The sequence below is a fragment of the Salminus brasiliensis genome, chromosome 7 (assembly GCF_030463535.1).
Source record: "Salminus brasiliensis chromosome 7, fSalBra1.hap2, whole genome shotgun sequence".
In the NCBI taxonomy this organism is placed as follows: domain Eukaryota; kingdom Metazoa; phylum Chordata; class Actinopteri; order Characiformes; family Bryconidae; genus Salminus; species Salminus brasiliensis.
In genome coordinates, this window is record NC_132884.1 from 37,172,337 (window position 1) to 37,187,726 (window position 15,390).

At 39.0% G+C, this 15,390-nt stretch overlaps 1 protein-coding gene across 1 annotated transcript; it reads left to right on the forward strand.

The window, feature by feature from the left end:
• Nucleotides 1–1,615: 1,615 nt before the first annotated feature.
• cyp24a1 (cytochrome P450, family 24, subfamily A, polypeptide 1) lies at nucleotides 1,616–14,078 on the forward strand. Its single transcript, XM_072684817.1, has 12 exons — nucleotides 1,616–2,122; nucleotides 6,195–6,385; nucleotides 6,486–6,579; nucleotides 6,923–7,016; nucleotides 7,356–7,447; nucleotides 8,772–8,883; nucleotides 9,475–9,620; nucleotides 9,940–10,106; nucleotides 12,070–12,148; nucleotides 12,644–12,841; nucleotides 12,965–13,076; nucleotides 13,190–14,078. The coding sequence occupies exons 1-11, from the start codon at nucleotides 1,874–1,876 to the stop codon at nucleotides 13,073–13,075; spliced, it is 1,533 nt and encodes a 510-aa protein (XP_072540918.1). The 5' UTR covers nucleotides 1,616–1,873; the 3' UTR covers nucleotide 13,076; nucleotides 13,190–14,078.
• The last annotated feature ends 1,312 nt before the right edge of the window (nucleotides 14,079–15,390 follow it).

Consider the following 15,390-nt stretch of genomic DNA (forward strand, 5'->3'; position numbering starts at 1 on the left):
CTTGATGGGAAGTTTCTTTACCAATTTCAAGGTTCCTCATGCTCAAAGAACCTTCACCACTTGATGTGAAGGTTCTTCACCAATTTAAAGGTTCTTCACAACCATATGTGAAGAACCTTTAAAGGTCTAAAGAACCATCACTTGATATGAAGGTTCATAATCAAATTAAAGGTTCTTCAAATGCATATGTGAACAACCTTTAAAAGGTCTATAGAACCTTCACTTGATGGGAAGTTTCTTTACCAATTTCAAGGTTCCTCATGCTCAAAGAACCTTCACCACTTGATGTGAAGGTTCTTCACCAATTTAAAGGTTCTTCACAATCATATGTGAAGAACCTTTAAAGGTTTAAAGAACCATCACTTGATATGAAGGTTCATAATCAAATTAAAGGTTCTTCAAACTCATATATGAACAACCTTTAAAAGGTTTACAGAACCTTCACTTGATGGGAAGTTTCTTTACCAATTTCAAGGTTCCTCATGCTCAAAGAACCTTCACCACTTGATGTAGAGGTTCTTTACACTTATATCTGATGGTTCTTTCCCAATTTAAAAGTTTATCACACTTGTGAAGAATGCTTTAGTGGTCTAAAGAACTGTAACTTGATGTGAGGGTTCTTTACCTATTTAAAGGTTCTTCACTGTCATATGAAGAACCTTTATGTCTAAAGAACCATTTCTTAATGTGAAGGGTTTTTTTATCAAATGAAAGGTTCCTCACGTTTACGTACATAAAGTGAAGGTTCTTTACAAATTGAAAGGTTCCTCACACTTACATGTGAAAGAACATTTTACAGGTCTAAAGAACTGCCAGATGTGAAGGTTCTTTACCATTTTAAAGGTTCTTCAAACTCATATATGAACAACCTTTAAAAGGTCTATAGAACCTTCACTTGATGGGAAGTTTCTTTACCAATTTTAAGGTTCCTCATGCTCAAAGAACCTTTGCATCTTGATGTGGAGGTTCTTTACACTTATATCTGAAGATAGTTTATCACACCTGTATAGGGTTCACCTGATCACCTGGGAGGGTTCTTTACCAATTTAAAGGTTCTTCACAGTCACATGTCAACAGAACCCACACATGATGTAGAGGTCATTTGCCAATTTCAAGGTTCCTCATGCTCAAATAACCTTTTTAAGGTCTAAAGAACCACCACTTGATGCGAGGGTTCTTTAGCAATTTTAAGGTTCTTCACACCCACTATTACAAACATGGTTCTTTATGGAACCAAAAGCGGTTCTTTTGAAGAACACTGTTTTCAGTGAAAGTGAAGGTGCATAGGATGTGAGCAGCTATCAGCAAACTGTCCGTTAAAGAAGCAGGTAGGCTACACACACACACACACACACACACACACACACACACACACACAACGACAGGTGATTACCAGGCGCGCGCGCTGAGTATTTGGCAAATATTTGCGCAGAGCAGTGAAGCGTGGCTGCAGTGTTTGCACAGCGAGGACTAATCGCAGCGCGCGCTTCAGTGTGTGGCGGGGGGGGTTGGAGAGGGGTTGAGGGGGGGTTACAGGGGTTGGCGGGGGTAGAGAGGGCACTTCCTCCGTGCGCGCGGGGTCATGCGATCCTTCTAGCAGCGCGGAACGGATCCATACGCGCGCGGTGGGCTCGACCTCTACATCCCGCGCGCTCTAGTTCCTGATTGGCCACCGGCGCGGCTGTGATAAACACGCGCGCGGGTATATATATCGTGGCGGGATGTTGACCCAACAAGAGAAAGCGTGCAGCGAGAGAGAGAGAGAGAGAGACAGATAGAGAGAGACAGATAGAGACAGAGAGAGAGAGAGAGAGAGAGAGAGAGAGAGAGACAGATAGAGACAGAGAGAGAGAGAGCGCGCGCTCAGCTGACCATGAAAAGAGCACACGGTCGCATAGTGCCCCGCATCGCCGGGCTGCAGCAGGAGCTCGCGGGGCGTCAGCACAGCAAGCCCACGTCCTCCGCCTGCGTTCTCGACGCCAAGGATGCTGCGGTTCATACAGCCCCTCCACGCTGCCCCTTCAACCACCACTCTATCCCGGGACCCACCAACTGGCCACTGCTGGGCAGCTTATTCGAAGCCGTGCGCAGAGGGGGCTTGAAGCTGCAGCACAAGTCGGTGGTACGTCATCTTTGTCCTAATTATTAGTACTAATGGGCTTAATTTACCACTAATAATCAGAACCGTGTGCATTTTTATTGTAGACTATTATAGCTGTGCTTGTTATCTTTCTTAATATTCTTATTATTATTATTAGTAGTAGTAGTAGTAGAATTAGTAATATTAGATAAATAAGTAGAATAGTATTAGTAGTAATAGTAGTTAGTAGTAGTAGAATTAGTAGCAGTAGTTGAATAGTATCATTACTAGTGGTATTTGTAGTAGACGTAGTAGCAGTAATAGTATTAATAGTAGTATTAGAATAATTAGTAATAATAATAGTATAGTAGTAGATCTAGTAGCTGTGTTAGTAGTAGTAGTAGCAGCAGTAAAAGTATCTATAGTAGTAGTTAGTAATAGTAGTAGTAGTAGCAGTAAAAGTATCTATAGTAGTAGTGTTAGTAATAGTAGTAGTAGTAGCAGTAAAAGTATCTATAGTAGTAGTGTTAGTAATAGTAGTAGTAGTAGCAGTAAAAGTATCTATAGTAGTAGTGTTAGTAATAGTAGTAGTAGCAGTAAAAGTATCTATAGTAGTAGTGTTAGTAATAGTAGTAGTAGCAGTAAAAGTATCTATAGTAGTAGTGTTAGTAATAGTAGTAGTAGCAGTAAAAGTATCTATAGTAGTAGTGTTAGTAATAGTAGTAGTAGTAGCAGTAAAAGTATCTATAGTAGTAGTGTTAGTAATAGTAGTAGCAGCAGTAAAAGTATCTATAGTAGTAGTGTTAGTAATAGTAGTAGTAGTAGCAGTAAAAGTATCTATAGTAGTAGTGTTAGTAATAGTAGTAGTAGCAGCAGTAAAAGTATCTATAGTAGTAGTGTTAGTAATAGTAGTAGTAGTAGCAGTAAAAGTATCTATAGTAGTAGTGTTAGTAGTAGAAGTAGTAGCAGCAGTAAAAGTATCTATAGTAGTAGTGTTAGTAATAGTAGTAGCAGCAGTAAAAGTATCTATAGTAGTAGTGTTAGTAATAGTAGTAGTAGTAGCAGTAAAAGTATCTATAGTAGTAGTGTTAGTAATAGTAGTAGTAGCAGCAGTAAAAGTATCTATAGTAGTAGTGTTAGTAATAGTAGTAGTAGTAGCAGTAAAAGTATCTATAGTAGTAGTGTTAGTAATAGTAGTAGTAGCAGCAGTAAAAGTATCTATAGTAGTAGTGTTAGTAATAGTAGTAGTAGCAGCAGTAAAAGTATCTATAGTAGTAGTGTTAGTAATAGTAGTAGTAGTAGCAGTAAAAGTATCTATAGTAGTAGTGTTAGTAATAGTAGTAGTAGCAGCAGTAAAAGTATCTATAGTAGTAGTGTTAGTAATAGTAGTAGTAGTATCAGTAAAAGTATCTATAGTAGTAGTGTTAGTAATAGTAGTAGTAGTATCAGTAAAAGTATCTATAGTAGTAGTGTTAGTAATAGTAGTAGTAGTAGCAGTAAAAGTATCTATAGTAGTAGTGTTAGTAATAGTAGTAGTAGTAGCAGTAAAAGTATCTATAGTAGTAGTGTTAGTAATAGTAGTAGTAGTAGCAGTAAAAGTATCTATAGTAGTAGTGTTAGTAATAGTAGTAGTAGTAGCAGTAAAAGTATCTATAGTAGTAGTGTTAGTAATAGTAGTAGTAGCAGTAAAAGTATCTATAGTAGTAGTGTTAGTAATAGTAGTAGTAGCAGTAAAAGTATCTATAGTAGTAGTGTTAGTAATAGTAGTAGTAGTAGCAGTAAAATTATCTATAGTAGTAGTGTTAGTAGTAGAAGTAATAGCAGCAGTAAAAGTATCTATAGTAGTAGTGTTAGTAATAGTAGTAGCAGCAGTAAAAGTATCTATAGTAGTAGTGTTAGTAATAGTAGTAGTAGTAGCAGTAAAAGTATCTATAGTAGTAGTGTTAGTAATAGTAGTAGTAGCAGCAGTAAAAGTATCTATAGTAGTAGTGTTAGTAATAGTAGTAGTAGTAGCAGTAAAAGTATCTATAGTAGTAGTGTTAGTAATAGTAGTAGTAGCAGCAGTAAAAGTATCTATAGTAGTAGTGTTAGTAATAGTAGTAGTAGTATCAGTAAAAGTATCTATAGTAGTAGTGTTAGTAATAGTAGTAGTAGTATCAGTAAAAGTATCTATAGTAGTAGTGTTAGTAATAGTAGTAGTAGTATCAGTAAAAGTATCTATAGTAGTAGTGTTAGTAATAGTAGTAGTAGCAGCAGTAAAAGTATCTATAGTAGTAGTGTTAGTAATAGTAGTAGTAGTAGCAGTAAAAGTATCTATAGTAGTAGTGTTAGTAATAGTAGTAGTAGTAGCAGTAAAAGTATCTATAGTAGTAGTGTTAGTAATAGTAGTAGTAGCAGCAGTAAAAGTATCTATAGTAGTAGTGTTAGTAATAGTAGTAGTAGTAGCAGTAAAAGTATCTATAGTAGTAGTGTTAGTAATAGTAGTAGTAGTAGCAGTAAAGGTATCTATAGTAGTAGTGTTAGTAATAGTAGTAGTAGCAGCAGTAAAAGTATCTATAGTAGTAGTGTTAGTAATAGTAGTAGTAGCAGCAGTAAAAGTATCTATAGTAGTAGTGTTAGTAGTAGTAGTAGCAGCAGTAAAAGTATCTATAGTAGTAGTGTTAGTAATAGTAGTAGTAGCAGTAAAAGTATCTATAGTAGTAGTGTTAGTAATAGTAGTAGTAGTAGCAGTAAAAGTATCTATAGTAGTAGTGTTAGTAATAGTAGTAGTAGCAGCAGTAAAAGTATCTATAGTAGTAGTGTTAGTAATAGTAGTAGTAGTAGCAGTAAAAGTATCTATAGTAGTAGTGTTAGTAATAGTAGTAGTAGTAGCAGTAAAAGTATCTATAGTAGCAGTGTTAGTAATAGTAGTAGTAGCAGCAGTAAAAGTATCTATAGTAGTAGTGTTAGTAATAGTAGTAGTAGTAGCAGTAAAAGTATCTATAGTAGTAGTGTTAGTAGTAGTAGTAGCAGCAGTAAAAGTATCTATAGTAGTAGTGTTAGTAATAGTAGTAGTAGCAGTAAAAGTATCTATAGTAGTAGTGTTAGTAATAGTAGTAGTAGCAGCAGTAAAAGTATCTATAGTAGTAGTGTTAGTAATAGTAGTAGTAGCAGCAGTAAAAGTATCTATAGTAGTAGTGTTAGTAATAGTAGTAGTAGCAGCAGTAAAGGTATCTATAGTAGTAGTGTTAGTAATAGTAGTAGTAGCAGCAGTAAAAGTATCTATAGTAGTAGTGTTAGTAATAGTAGTAGTAGCAGCAGTAAAAGTATCTATAGTAGTAGTGTTAGTAATAGTAGTAGTAGTAGTAGTAAAAGTATCTATAGTAGTAGTGTTAGTAATAGTAGTAGCAGCAGTAAAAGTATCTATAGTAGTAGTGTTAGTAATAGTAGTAGCAGCAGTAAAAGTATCTATAGTAGTAGTGTTAGTAATAGTAGTAGTAGTAAAAGTATCTATAGTAGTAGTGTTAGTAATAGTAGTAGCAGCAGTAAAAGTATCTATAGTAGTAGTGTTAGTAATAGTAGTAGTAGCAGTAAAAGGATCTATAGTAGTAGTGTTAGTAATAGTAGTAGTAGTAAAAGTATCTATAGTAGTAGTGTTAGTAATAGTAGTAGTAGCAGTAAAAGTATCTATAGTAGTAGTGTTAGTAATAGTAGTAGTAGCAGTAAAAGGATCTATAGTAGTAGTGTTAGTAATAGTAGTAGTAGTAAAAGTATCTATAGTAGTAGTGTTAGTAATAGTAGTAGTAGCAGCAGTAAAAGTATCTATAGTAGTAGTGTTAGTAATAGTAGTAGTAGCAGCAGTAAAAGTATCTATAGTAGTAGTGTTAGTAATAGTAGTAGTAGCAGTAAAAGTATATAGTAGTAGTGTTAGTAGTAGTAGCAGCAGTAATTAGCATCAACAGTTAATGTTGAGATCAGGGCTTTACACGTTCTCTAAATGATGCAGTGAGCCGTAGCGCTTAACTTGGAACTGGAGATCTCGCTGCGTAAAATGTCTTTGTAAACTGGTTGGGCGCCTAATAAACGCCTGCGTGTGTGTGTGTGTGTGTGTGTGTGTGTGTGTGTGTGTGTGCAGATCGACTACCACAAGAAGTTCGGTAAGATCTTCCGGATGAAGGTGGGCAACTTCGAGGCCCTCAACATCGGCTCTCCCTGCTTACTGGAGGCACTCTACAGGACGGAGGGCAGCTACCCCCAGAGGCTGGAGATCAAACCGTGGAAAGCCTACAGAGACCTGCGGGACGAGGCGTACGGACTCCTCGTCCTGTAAGCATGCCCTCATCCAGCACGTTGCGCTCTGCTTGGGCTCTGTTTGGGGTCTGCGGGCTGATTTGTGTCTGTGTGTGTGAACTGCTCTGCTCTGCAGGGAGGGGAAGGACTGGCAGAGGATGAGGAGCGCGTTTCAGAAGAAGCTCATGAAGCCGAGCGAGGTGGTGAAATTCGAAGGGAAGATTAACGAGGTTCGTAGCCTGTGTGTAAAAGCGTAGTATCCGAGCGAGCTACAGCAGACCGAGACAGCGCGTGTTTGTGGTTGCGTAAAAAACGGCAAATGGCAACTTTACAGGAGACGGAAAAAACCGTTTCAATGGAAGTCAATGTAAAACGATTGCATTCCAAGTCATTTTGGAGCATTTTTATTGCTCCATTCACCGTGAAATTTGTATATGATATAAAGAACAACAGCCAGATCATTTTTTTGTAAAAAAGTGAAAATCGCTAAAATTGGAGTTTGGCGTTTTTTTGCGTAAAAGCGACGATCTGTTCAAACGTGACTCTAAAACTGTGTGTTTTCCTCCTGTGAAGGTTTTAGCAGACTTCGTTGACAGAGTTGGGGCTATAAATGTCAACGGGAGGATCAACGACTTGTACTTTGAGTTGAACAGGTGGTCGTTTGAAAGTAAGCCTCCTAATTTTACTAGTCTTTTGTTTTATTTGGTTATCTGTTAATAAGCTCTATCAAACCTAACATCTCAAAAACTCAAAACCCCAAAAATATAGGTTCTTAAATTGTTCTTGGTTGGATTTTTGTCTGAAGAACATCAGCATAAGGTTAAAGGTCCTATGCGCATTAAATAATGACTAGACTTTTACGAGACCAAGCAAAAAACCATTTGAGAACCTTTATTTTTATATTTTTATATAAGACATGATGTCCGATTTGGTTAAAAGACATCGTGCATGGACCTCATTCCAAATACTGTGTATCCTACATGTGAGCTGTTTTCCTCTCCCCCAGCCATCGGCCTAGTGCTCTACGACGAACGGTTTGGCCTTCTGGAAGAAACCGTGGATAAGGACTCCATGGAATTCATCAGCGCGATCAAAACGGTAAGCACGCCCTTCTCTAGTCTCGTCATTTGCCACAGCTTCTCAGACACTTGTGGAGCCTCGGCAACGCTCGTTAGCCTGCCCAGGCTGCCACAGGGGGCACTCTCGAGCTGCTTGGAGGCAGTCTACAGCGGACCCTTCTGAATGTTCTTTTGAGTGCTGCTGGGTTTGGTTGGGTTGGGTTGTTCTGGGGGTCTGGGGCTCCTCCCACACTTGCGTAAAAGAGTGAGATCACGGTAATAGTAAATTTGCATAATCGACGCCCACAACACATTAGTCCTGCCCCTTCAGGGTCATTCATAAATCCTTGGCTGTGGCCAAAACTACATATATACTCTACTAAATAGCATATCAGCGGTGGTATACCACCAATAGATGGGCTTTTATCAGTATAGCATGTAAAATGAAAATAGTGTATGTGATTTGATTTGATTTGATGATTTATTCACTTGTATCTATAATTATTGGCATATACATCATTGCCAAGAAGAATGTGTGTGTGTGTGGGGGGGGGGGATAACTCTTCCAATAATTACAGTTAAATAAATTACATATTAAATAAATAAACTATGTTATCATGTTAAGTTTCAAGTTTATTTGTCATCTGCACAACATGACATCAGGACATTTATGCATTGAAATGCTTGTGGTGAGGCTCAGGTTGATGCTCTACAGGAGGACAAACTGTATACATACTAAAAATATAAAAAATAAAGTTATATAAAAAAATATAATATATTAAATAAATACAAAATACACACAAAATATACTGAATATACAAAGACAGAATATATATATATATATATATATATATATATATATATATATATATATATATATATATATGTGTGTGTGTGTGTGTGTGTGTGTGTGTAAATCTGGCAGCTTGTCTTCACAATTTTGTCAACATATCATGATGAATGGAACAATAGAAATGCTCCAAAATGACATACAGCCATTTTTACATTAACTTCCAGGAGAGTTTTTTCATTCTCCTGCAAAGTGGATATTTTGGAGATATGAGTTTTTGCCTTGCCAGTGAAAATAATTTTATTTTGTAAAATGAGTCTGGTTCTGCTGTCAAACAGAACAATCCCAACATGATCATTCATCATGAAGTTTAACGTTCAGTTAATGATTTCAGAATAACGATATAAACAGGAACAGATCCAGACTGTTCTCGCGGGTCCACTCATTAACACTCACTGCCTGTGGCAACTTCCTAAATCAATTATCAGAAATGTGTGGAGCGAGGGGGAACCCCAGGATCAGGGTAAGGCAACCTGATGACTAAGCCGTACTTTTCTTTTATTGTGCCCCACAGATAATGAGAACGTTTGGCAACATGATGGTGTCACCGGTGGGAATGCACGAGAGGCTGAAGACAAGGTTGTGGCAGGAACACACGGTGGCATGGGACCGCATTTTTAGCTTAGGTACGGCAAAGTGCCTTTCTCGCATGACGTGTGACCCACAAATCACGGGTGAACTTACTGCCCTGCCCTCCACCAACCCAAACGTCCCACCAAGCCACCCACTTTCCCCCTCCTTAGTGCACGCTCTCTCTGCTCCTCACTCAGTGGGAGGGGAGAGAGAGAGTGAGTTGTAGTAAACTGGGTGACCTAAGTGCACAGAGAATGCAGCCAAATATTTGGAGTAGTGGGAACACAGAGTAAAGGGAGGGGGGGGGGCAGTGGAGGAATGTTGATACAAGGCTGTGTACCCATAGTTGTTCTCTGGCTGCTGGCTGGCTAACTGTCTGGCTGGCTGGCTGGCTGGCTGGCTGGCTGGCTGGCTGGCTGGCAAGCACCTGTCATGCATTCAGATAACGCTATTGCAACAGCAAACAGCAGCAGTAGCACATGCTGGTCTGCTATGTAAGCCAAGCCCATTAAACGATAGGTAATGTGCACAAACCTGAGCATTGTGAGATTCGTAGAGAGGTCAAGTTGAAGCACAAGTAGGATTTTCAGGTTCTACAAACAAGTCTGTAAAACAGCAGTCTTTTCTCCTTTGTTTCTCCTCAGTCAAAATCTACATCGACAAAAATCTGAAGAGCCACTCAAGCGGACAGTCTGATACATTCCTCAACAACATCTACCATAACAATGCCCTCACCATAAAGGACCTTTACGCCGCAATAGCCGAGCTCCAGATCGGGGGGGTGGAGACAGTGAGTATGAGCACACACTGGAAAACAAGAACCCCAGCCAGCCATGACTGAGGGCCCACCCTTTAGCTTGTTTTGCAGCTCCACAACAATGAACTAAAGACCTTATGTGACCCAACTCGAGCCCACTGCTTTAAAGATTAGCTCATTCAAGCAGTTAAGTCAGTAGCATGAGGTTCATCACATACAGTACACAACAACCCAAGAACAATGTCGCCTGCCTGTCTGGCCATTTATGAAATGTGACAGCCATTGAATCACAAACCTTTGGTGACCAGTGGTCCAGAATGACAAAGCAAATCCTCTTCCTTTCCCTATTCAGACCGCCAACAGCACACTGTGGGCCATTTTCAACCTCTCACGGAACCCCCAAGCTCAGGACAAGCTGCTGAAGGAGATCACTGAGGTGGTGCCCGCTGGAGAGACACCAAGTGCTGAGCACATCAAGAACATGCCCTATCTCAAAGCTTGTCTGAAGGAGTCCATGAGGTAAGACTGAGGTTCAGCATCATCATTATTATCGTCATTGCCAGGAAGGGGCTCAACAGTGGAGTTTAGATAAAGATGAAGACTCTTGCTCTTAGTCAATCCACAGGAAAGTCAATGTAGAGGTTAGGTTACTCTTTTGGAGTTCATTTGAGGACGCTTTAACTCTCTGGAGTTGGACTCAATGTGGACTCAAACAAACACTGACAGCATTGCTAAACTCTAATTAAGCAGTTATCTTAATGCCATGGATAACGTCTGCACACATGCCCTTCGAATGGATAGTAGATGGTTCTATAGAGAAACCTTTTGCAATGTGTGAGTGTGAAGAATATTTGTTAGGTTTGAGGACCCTACATATAATATAAAGGTCCTAAGAAGAACCCTTAAGTTGGTGGAGCACTCTTACAATGTGTGAAGGTTATTTAAACATTTAAAAGGTTCCTTAAAGAAATAGATTTTTCTATTTTTCCCTTTTCTACCAATTTGCCAGTTGCTCCCAATTAAACCAGTTGTTCATCTGCTCGACACTATGAGAGTGAGGCCTTAACACATGTCTCCTCTGATACATGAGAAGCCAGATACCACCTCTTTTCTAATTTCCAGACAGCCAACATGCTCAGAGAAAAAGCGTTGGGTCCCCAGCTCCACCAGAATCAGAATCAGAATCAGAATCTCTTTATTTCACCAAGTATGTTACCCATACAAGGAATTTGTCTTGGTGAGAGCAACACGCATGACAAGTAACAAAGAAACACAGAACACAGTCTTAAACTAAAGGAAAATGACACTAAACAATAAATAGGGTAGGGGATAAATTAAAAAAAGTAGAAAGTACTAAAGGTAATAAAGGTAATAAAGAGCTGAAAAATATATTTACAGAAAAGAAAAGGACATCTGTACAGGTGTGCAAATAGTCATAGTGCAAATCACCAAATCACGTAACAATGGCCTGGGCCTCTCAACAACGTGGTGGGGCAGTGGTGGCTCAGCGGTTAGAGCGCCGGGATATCGATAACAGGGTTGTGGGTTCGATTCCCGGGCTCGGCAAGCTGCCACTGTTGGGCCCTTGAGCAAGGCCCTTTACCCTCTCTGCTCCCCGGGCGCTGGAGTTGGCTGCCCACCGCTCTGGGTGTGTGTGTGTACTCACTGCCCCTAACACGTGTGTGTGTGTGTGAGTGTGTTCACTACCAGATGGGTTAAATGCGGAGGACACATTTCGCTGTACAGTCCACACTGTACAGTGACGAATACGTGCACCTTTATCCTTTATCCTTTAAAAAAAAGATGAGGGGTGAGGGTAAGAGCGCCATCTACCCATCCAGAGAGAGCATGGAAAATTGTGCTCTCTCAGGCCCCGAATGCTGATGGCCAAGAGGCATGGCTCGGGATTTAAACTAGCGTCCCTCAGGCTGTAGTGGTAGCGTGTTAGACTGCTGGGCCGGGTCCCAGAAATGACCTTTTCAGGCATAGCTAATTTTTGAACCAAAAGTGACTCTTCTATGGCATTGTTCAACGAACTTCTCTGGGGCACCTTTTCTAAGAGTGCAGCACAGCAATGCTGTTTAATTTCCCATAGATTAAAATCAATCTGCAATTCTGGTCTAGGATGAATTAGGTTAGCTTCAGGAGTCTCAAGCAGATGACCCGATCAAGCCAGAGTAAAAGTTGTGATCATAAGAAAGGCCCCAGCATGAACTCATCATGCACCGGTAATGCTTTACCAGTCACATCACAAGACAGGAGGAAATATTCTGGGACGTTAAGCAAGGATAATACAGGAGCACGATCCTGGAAATGTTTATGCTGTTTTTGTGGGATTATCATGCCTTGACTAATGTGCATTCAGGCTCACCATACCATAATGTGGCTCATGCTTCTCGGCTTATGCACTCGCTCTTAAAAGAAGAAATTCCCAGTACTGCGGCAAGGAGCTTAATGTGTATGTTTTCTTTCATATATACAGACTCTCGCCCTCTGTGCCCTTCACCAGCCGGACTTTGGACAAAGACACCGTGCTCGGAGATTACTCCTTGCCTAAAGGAGTGAGTGCCTTACTCTTAAGGTTCCTTTAACACTACCCCCTATAGACAGAGCTTTGCTAGTACCAGTACATAGCCTTTATTATATTATATATAATTCTTTATTTATTTGACCTTCTGACCAATTATTTAAAATTTGAAATTAAATATAATTTTTTCATTTGAATCATATTTGATACATCTAGATTTGTTGTGTAAAAAAAATGTAAAACACAAAATTGTTTAACCCCTCATACTCTATATATATAATATAAAATAATATATGTATTTTTCTGGGGCATGCAGTGCATGGATAATCCATTAGGGAGCAGAAAACACATATCTAATTTTTTTTAATGAATTCTCATTTACGGACTTATTATCTTGTTTTTTTATTTATTTATTTATTATTAAGTGATTATTTAAGACACATCATTAATTAATGATCACACTAATGTTGCAGAAAAACTTTAGTAATAACTGTCAATTTCTTTTCTCCTCTTTTTGCCTGATTTACAGAAAGTGTTGATGATTAACATCCAGGCAATGAGTACTAACGAAGAATACTTCGAAAATGGGAAGCAGTTCAGGCCAGAGCGTTGGATAGAGGACAAAAACTCCATCAACCCCTTTGCCTACGTACCTTTCGGGCTCGGCAAGAGGATGTGCATTGGCCGGCGCCTGGCAGAACTACAGATGCAGCTCGCTCTGTGCTGGGTAAAATCACGTTGTTGCATTTATCCACATCCCCAAGAAGATCTTCTTTGTAAACCGATTGGAAATGTAGTTTGAATGAGCATTGTAACTAACTATATTTGATGTTTATGCGCATCTTCACAGTTAATTCGTGACTACGAGATTGTGGCGACAGATCACGAGCCGGTGGATACCATGCATTTAGGAACGGTAGTGCCCAGTCGAGAACTTCCTGTGGCTTTTATCCGCCGGTGAGGTAAGAACAAAACTGTGCTGCTGTGAAACTTACAGTGGTAAAAATGTTCATCACTTTACAGGTCAGATCAGTCAGTGTTTTCATGTTTTTGTGCTTTGTGGTTTACTTTTCAGGGCTTGTCCACCAGTCTCAGACTCTGGAAACAGATAACTCCACAGCCTTGGGTTCAGAAGCATCAAGAGGGCTTAATTTTGCTGCTATTGTGTCAGAATATATAAATGTGATTTCTCTAGATATACCTCAGATAACAAATATTTAGTTTACAGTCTTATATAGATGTAGATGTACATATATTCCATGTTATGTTGTAAACTGTAATGTATGTGTTAAATTGTAATTATCATTATGCTGACCAAACTGACAGATATAAAGAAATCATTTTGTGTTATCTCATAATGACTGCTACTACACTACCTACTATATAAAATAATTAATTTTAGCATTAAATTTAAAACACTACTATCTACATACCGAATACCTTTTCAATGTACTCCAGCTTTAGGAAATATATGTAAATATATGTAAACTAAGTACAAGTAGAATAATGGCATAGAAAATGACAGAAATGTTGTATATATATATATGTAATATAGTAGAGAAGCTAACACTGTTTATATATAATAACATACATATACACACATATATATTCTATATGTTTTTGTTCATAATATGAAATAAATGTAAAAATTGAATAAAGGTTTCGTGCCTTTGTAATTATTAATGATCCAGCATTTAAAGCATTCAGAGGAGCCATAATAACCCCTGAAAAACCTATGGCTCTCCGACGGGCCGACAGTATGAGTGTCGAGTAATACAGCTTAGTGTGTGATAAGCCTTGCAGTGTTAAGGGGTTAAAGCATTCTGTTTGTCAGGGTAATTATCCCTGCTGTCCAAGGAAAAACATGTCTTTAAATTTTTGTCAGTTTGTAGTTTTCTCCATGGTTTAAGCCCTGTAGCTGCTCTGTACACTGTGTAAATAATGGACCAATAGAAACACTCTACATTACTTGGAATAAATTCTTTCATTTGTTTTGACTTCCATTCAAAGTTAGGATTATTTTTGCCTTCTCCTGTGAGGATTCACCAGTTTCCCATGTTTTTCAATGGACAACGATGTTATACAGTTCCACTTAAATAAAAAAATTACGATGAAATGGTTATTTGAGTGCTGCCATAGAAGAACCATTTTTGGTTCCATAAAGAAACATGTTTGTTTGAATTCTTTAAATTAGTAAACAACCTTTACATCAAGTTAAAGTTTAGAGTGTAGTAAAGGACAGCTGTTCCCCCTATGATCATGCAGTCCCTCTTTATGCTGTCCCTCCAATGATTCCTTTCTAAGATCCTGGGGTTTAATATAGACGAGACATTTAACACTTTGTACTTTGGTGCAACATCTGATGACCTCTGTAAGAGTGATGGTTATCTATTGAATACTTCTGGTTGCTTGTCAGAATGCCATTACTAAGTGTTGACTCCAAAGAAAACCTCCAACTGTGAATCTTTTCACTGAAATTGTCACTGGTCTTCTCTCAATGGAAATGTTGACTTACTCCATACGCCTCCAAGGCGAGATACTGGCAGAAAACTGGCAGAAATGGGACTGTTATATTTGAGAACTATGGAGCGGTCTGAAACCTTTGTTTTTTTGGTCATTCACTCTTCTTTTCTTTGTGTTTTGTTAAAAAATAAATAGATAAAATACATATCATGCAGTGTAGATTAGATCTACATTCACATTGATTGAGGCGAAGCTTTAAATAATCATTTTTAAATCTTATTTTATACTGATTAGTTGTATGTATCACCTACACCAATCAGCCATGGCATTAAGACCACCTGCCTAATATTGAGAATCCCCCCCCTTCTTTTTGTAGATCCCCCCACCACAGTAGATCTGAGCATCTAAGGAATGGGTGAACTCCACAAAACCTCTGAAAGTGCCCTGTGGTATTAGGCACCAAGATGTGAGCAGTCCTGTAAATTGTGAGGTGTGGCCTCCATGTGTCACACCAGTGAGTCTCAGGTGCCCATTACCCTGTCACTAGTTCACTGGTGGTTCCTTTCTTATACCTCGTTTGGTTGGTACTGACCACTGCATATCGCGAACACACCACCAAGACCTGCCTTTTTTGGAGATGTTCTGACCTTGCCATCATGATTTGTAGCTTGTCAGAGTGGGTCCAGTTTTTACGCTTGCTTATTTTCCTGCCTTTAACACATCACCTTAAAGTACTGACTGTGCACCTGCTGCCTACAATCTCACCCTCAGAGATCTCAATGAGATTTAGGCTCAAAGGATGGTCGCTGCTCA

Excerpts from the sequence above, each read along its gene's own strand:
- cyp24a1 (XM_072684817.1), top strand. The coding sequence starts at position 1,874 with ATGAAAAGAGCACACGGTCGCATAGTGCCCCGCATCGCCGGGCTGCAG. Across the intron at positions 6,580-6,922 it reads TCGAAGGGAAGATTAACGAG|GTTTTAGCAGACTTCGTTGA; the intron begins GTTCGTAGCCTG and ends CCTCCTGTGAAG. Across the intron at positions 7,017-7,355 it reads GAACAGGTGGTCGTTTGAAA|CCATCGGCCTAGTGCTCTAC; the intron begins GTAAGCCTCCTA and ends CCTCTCCCCCAG.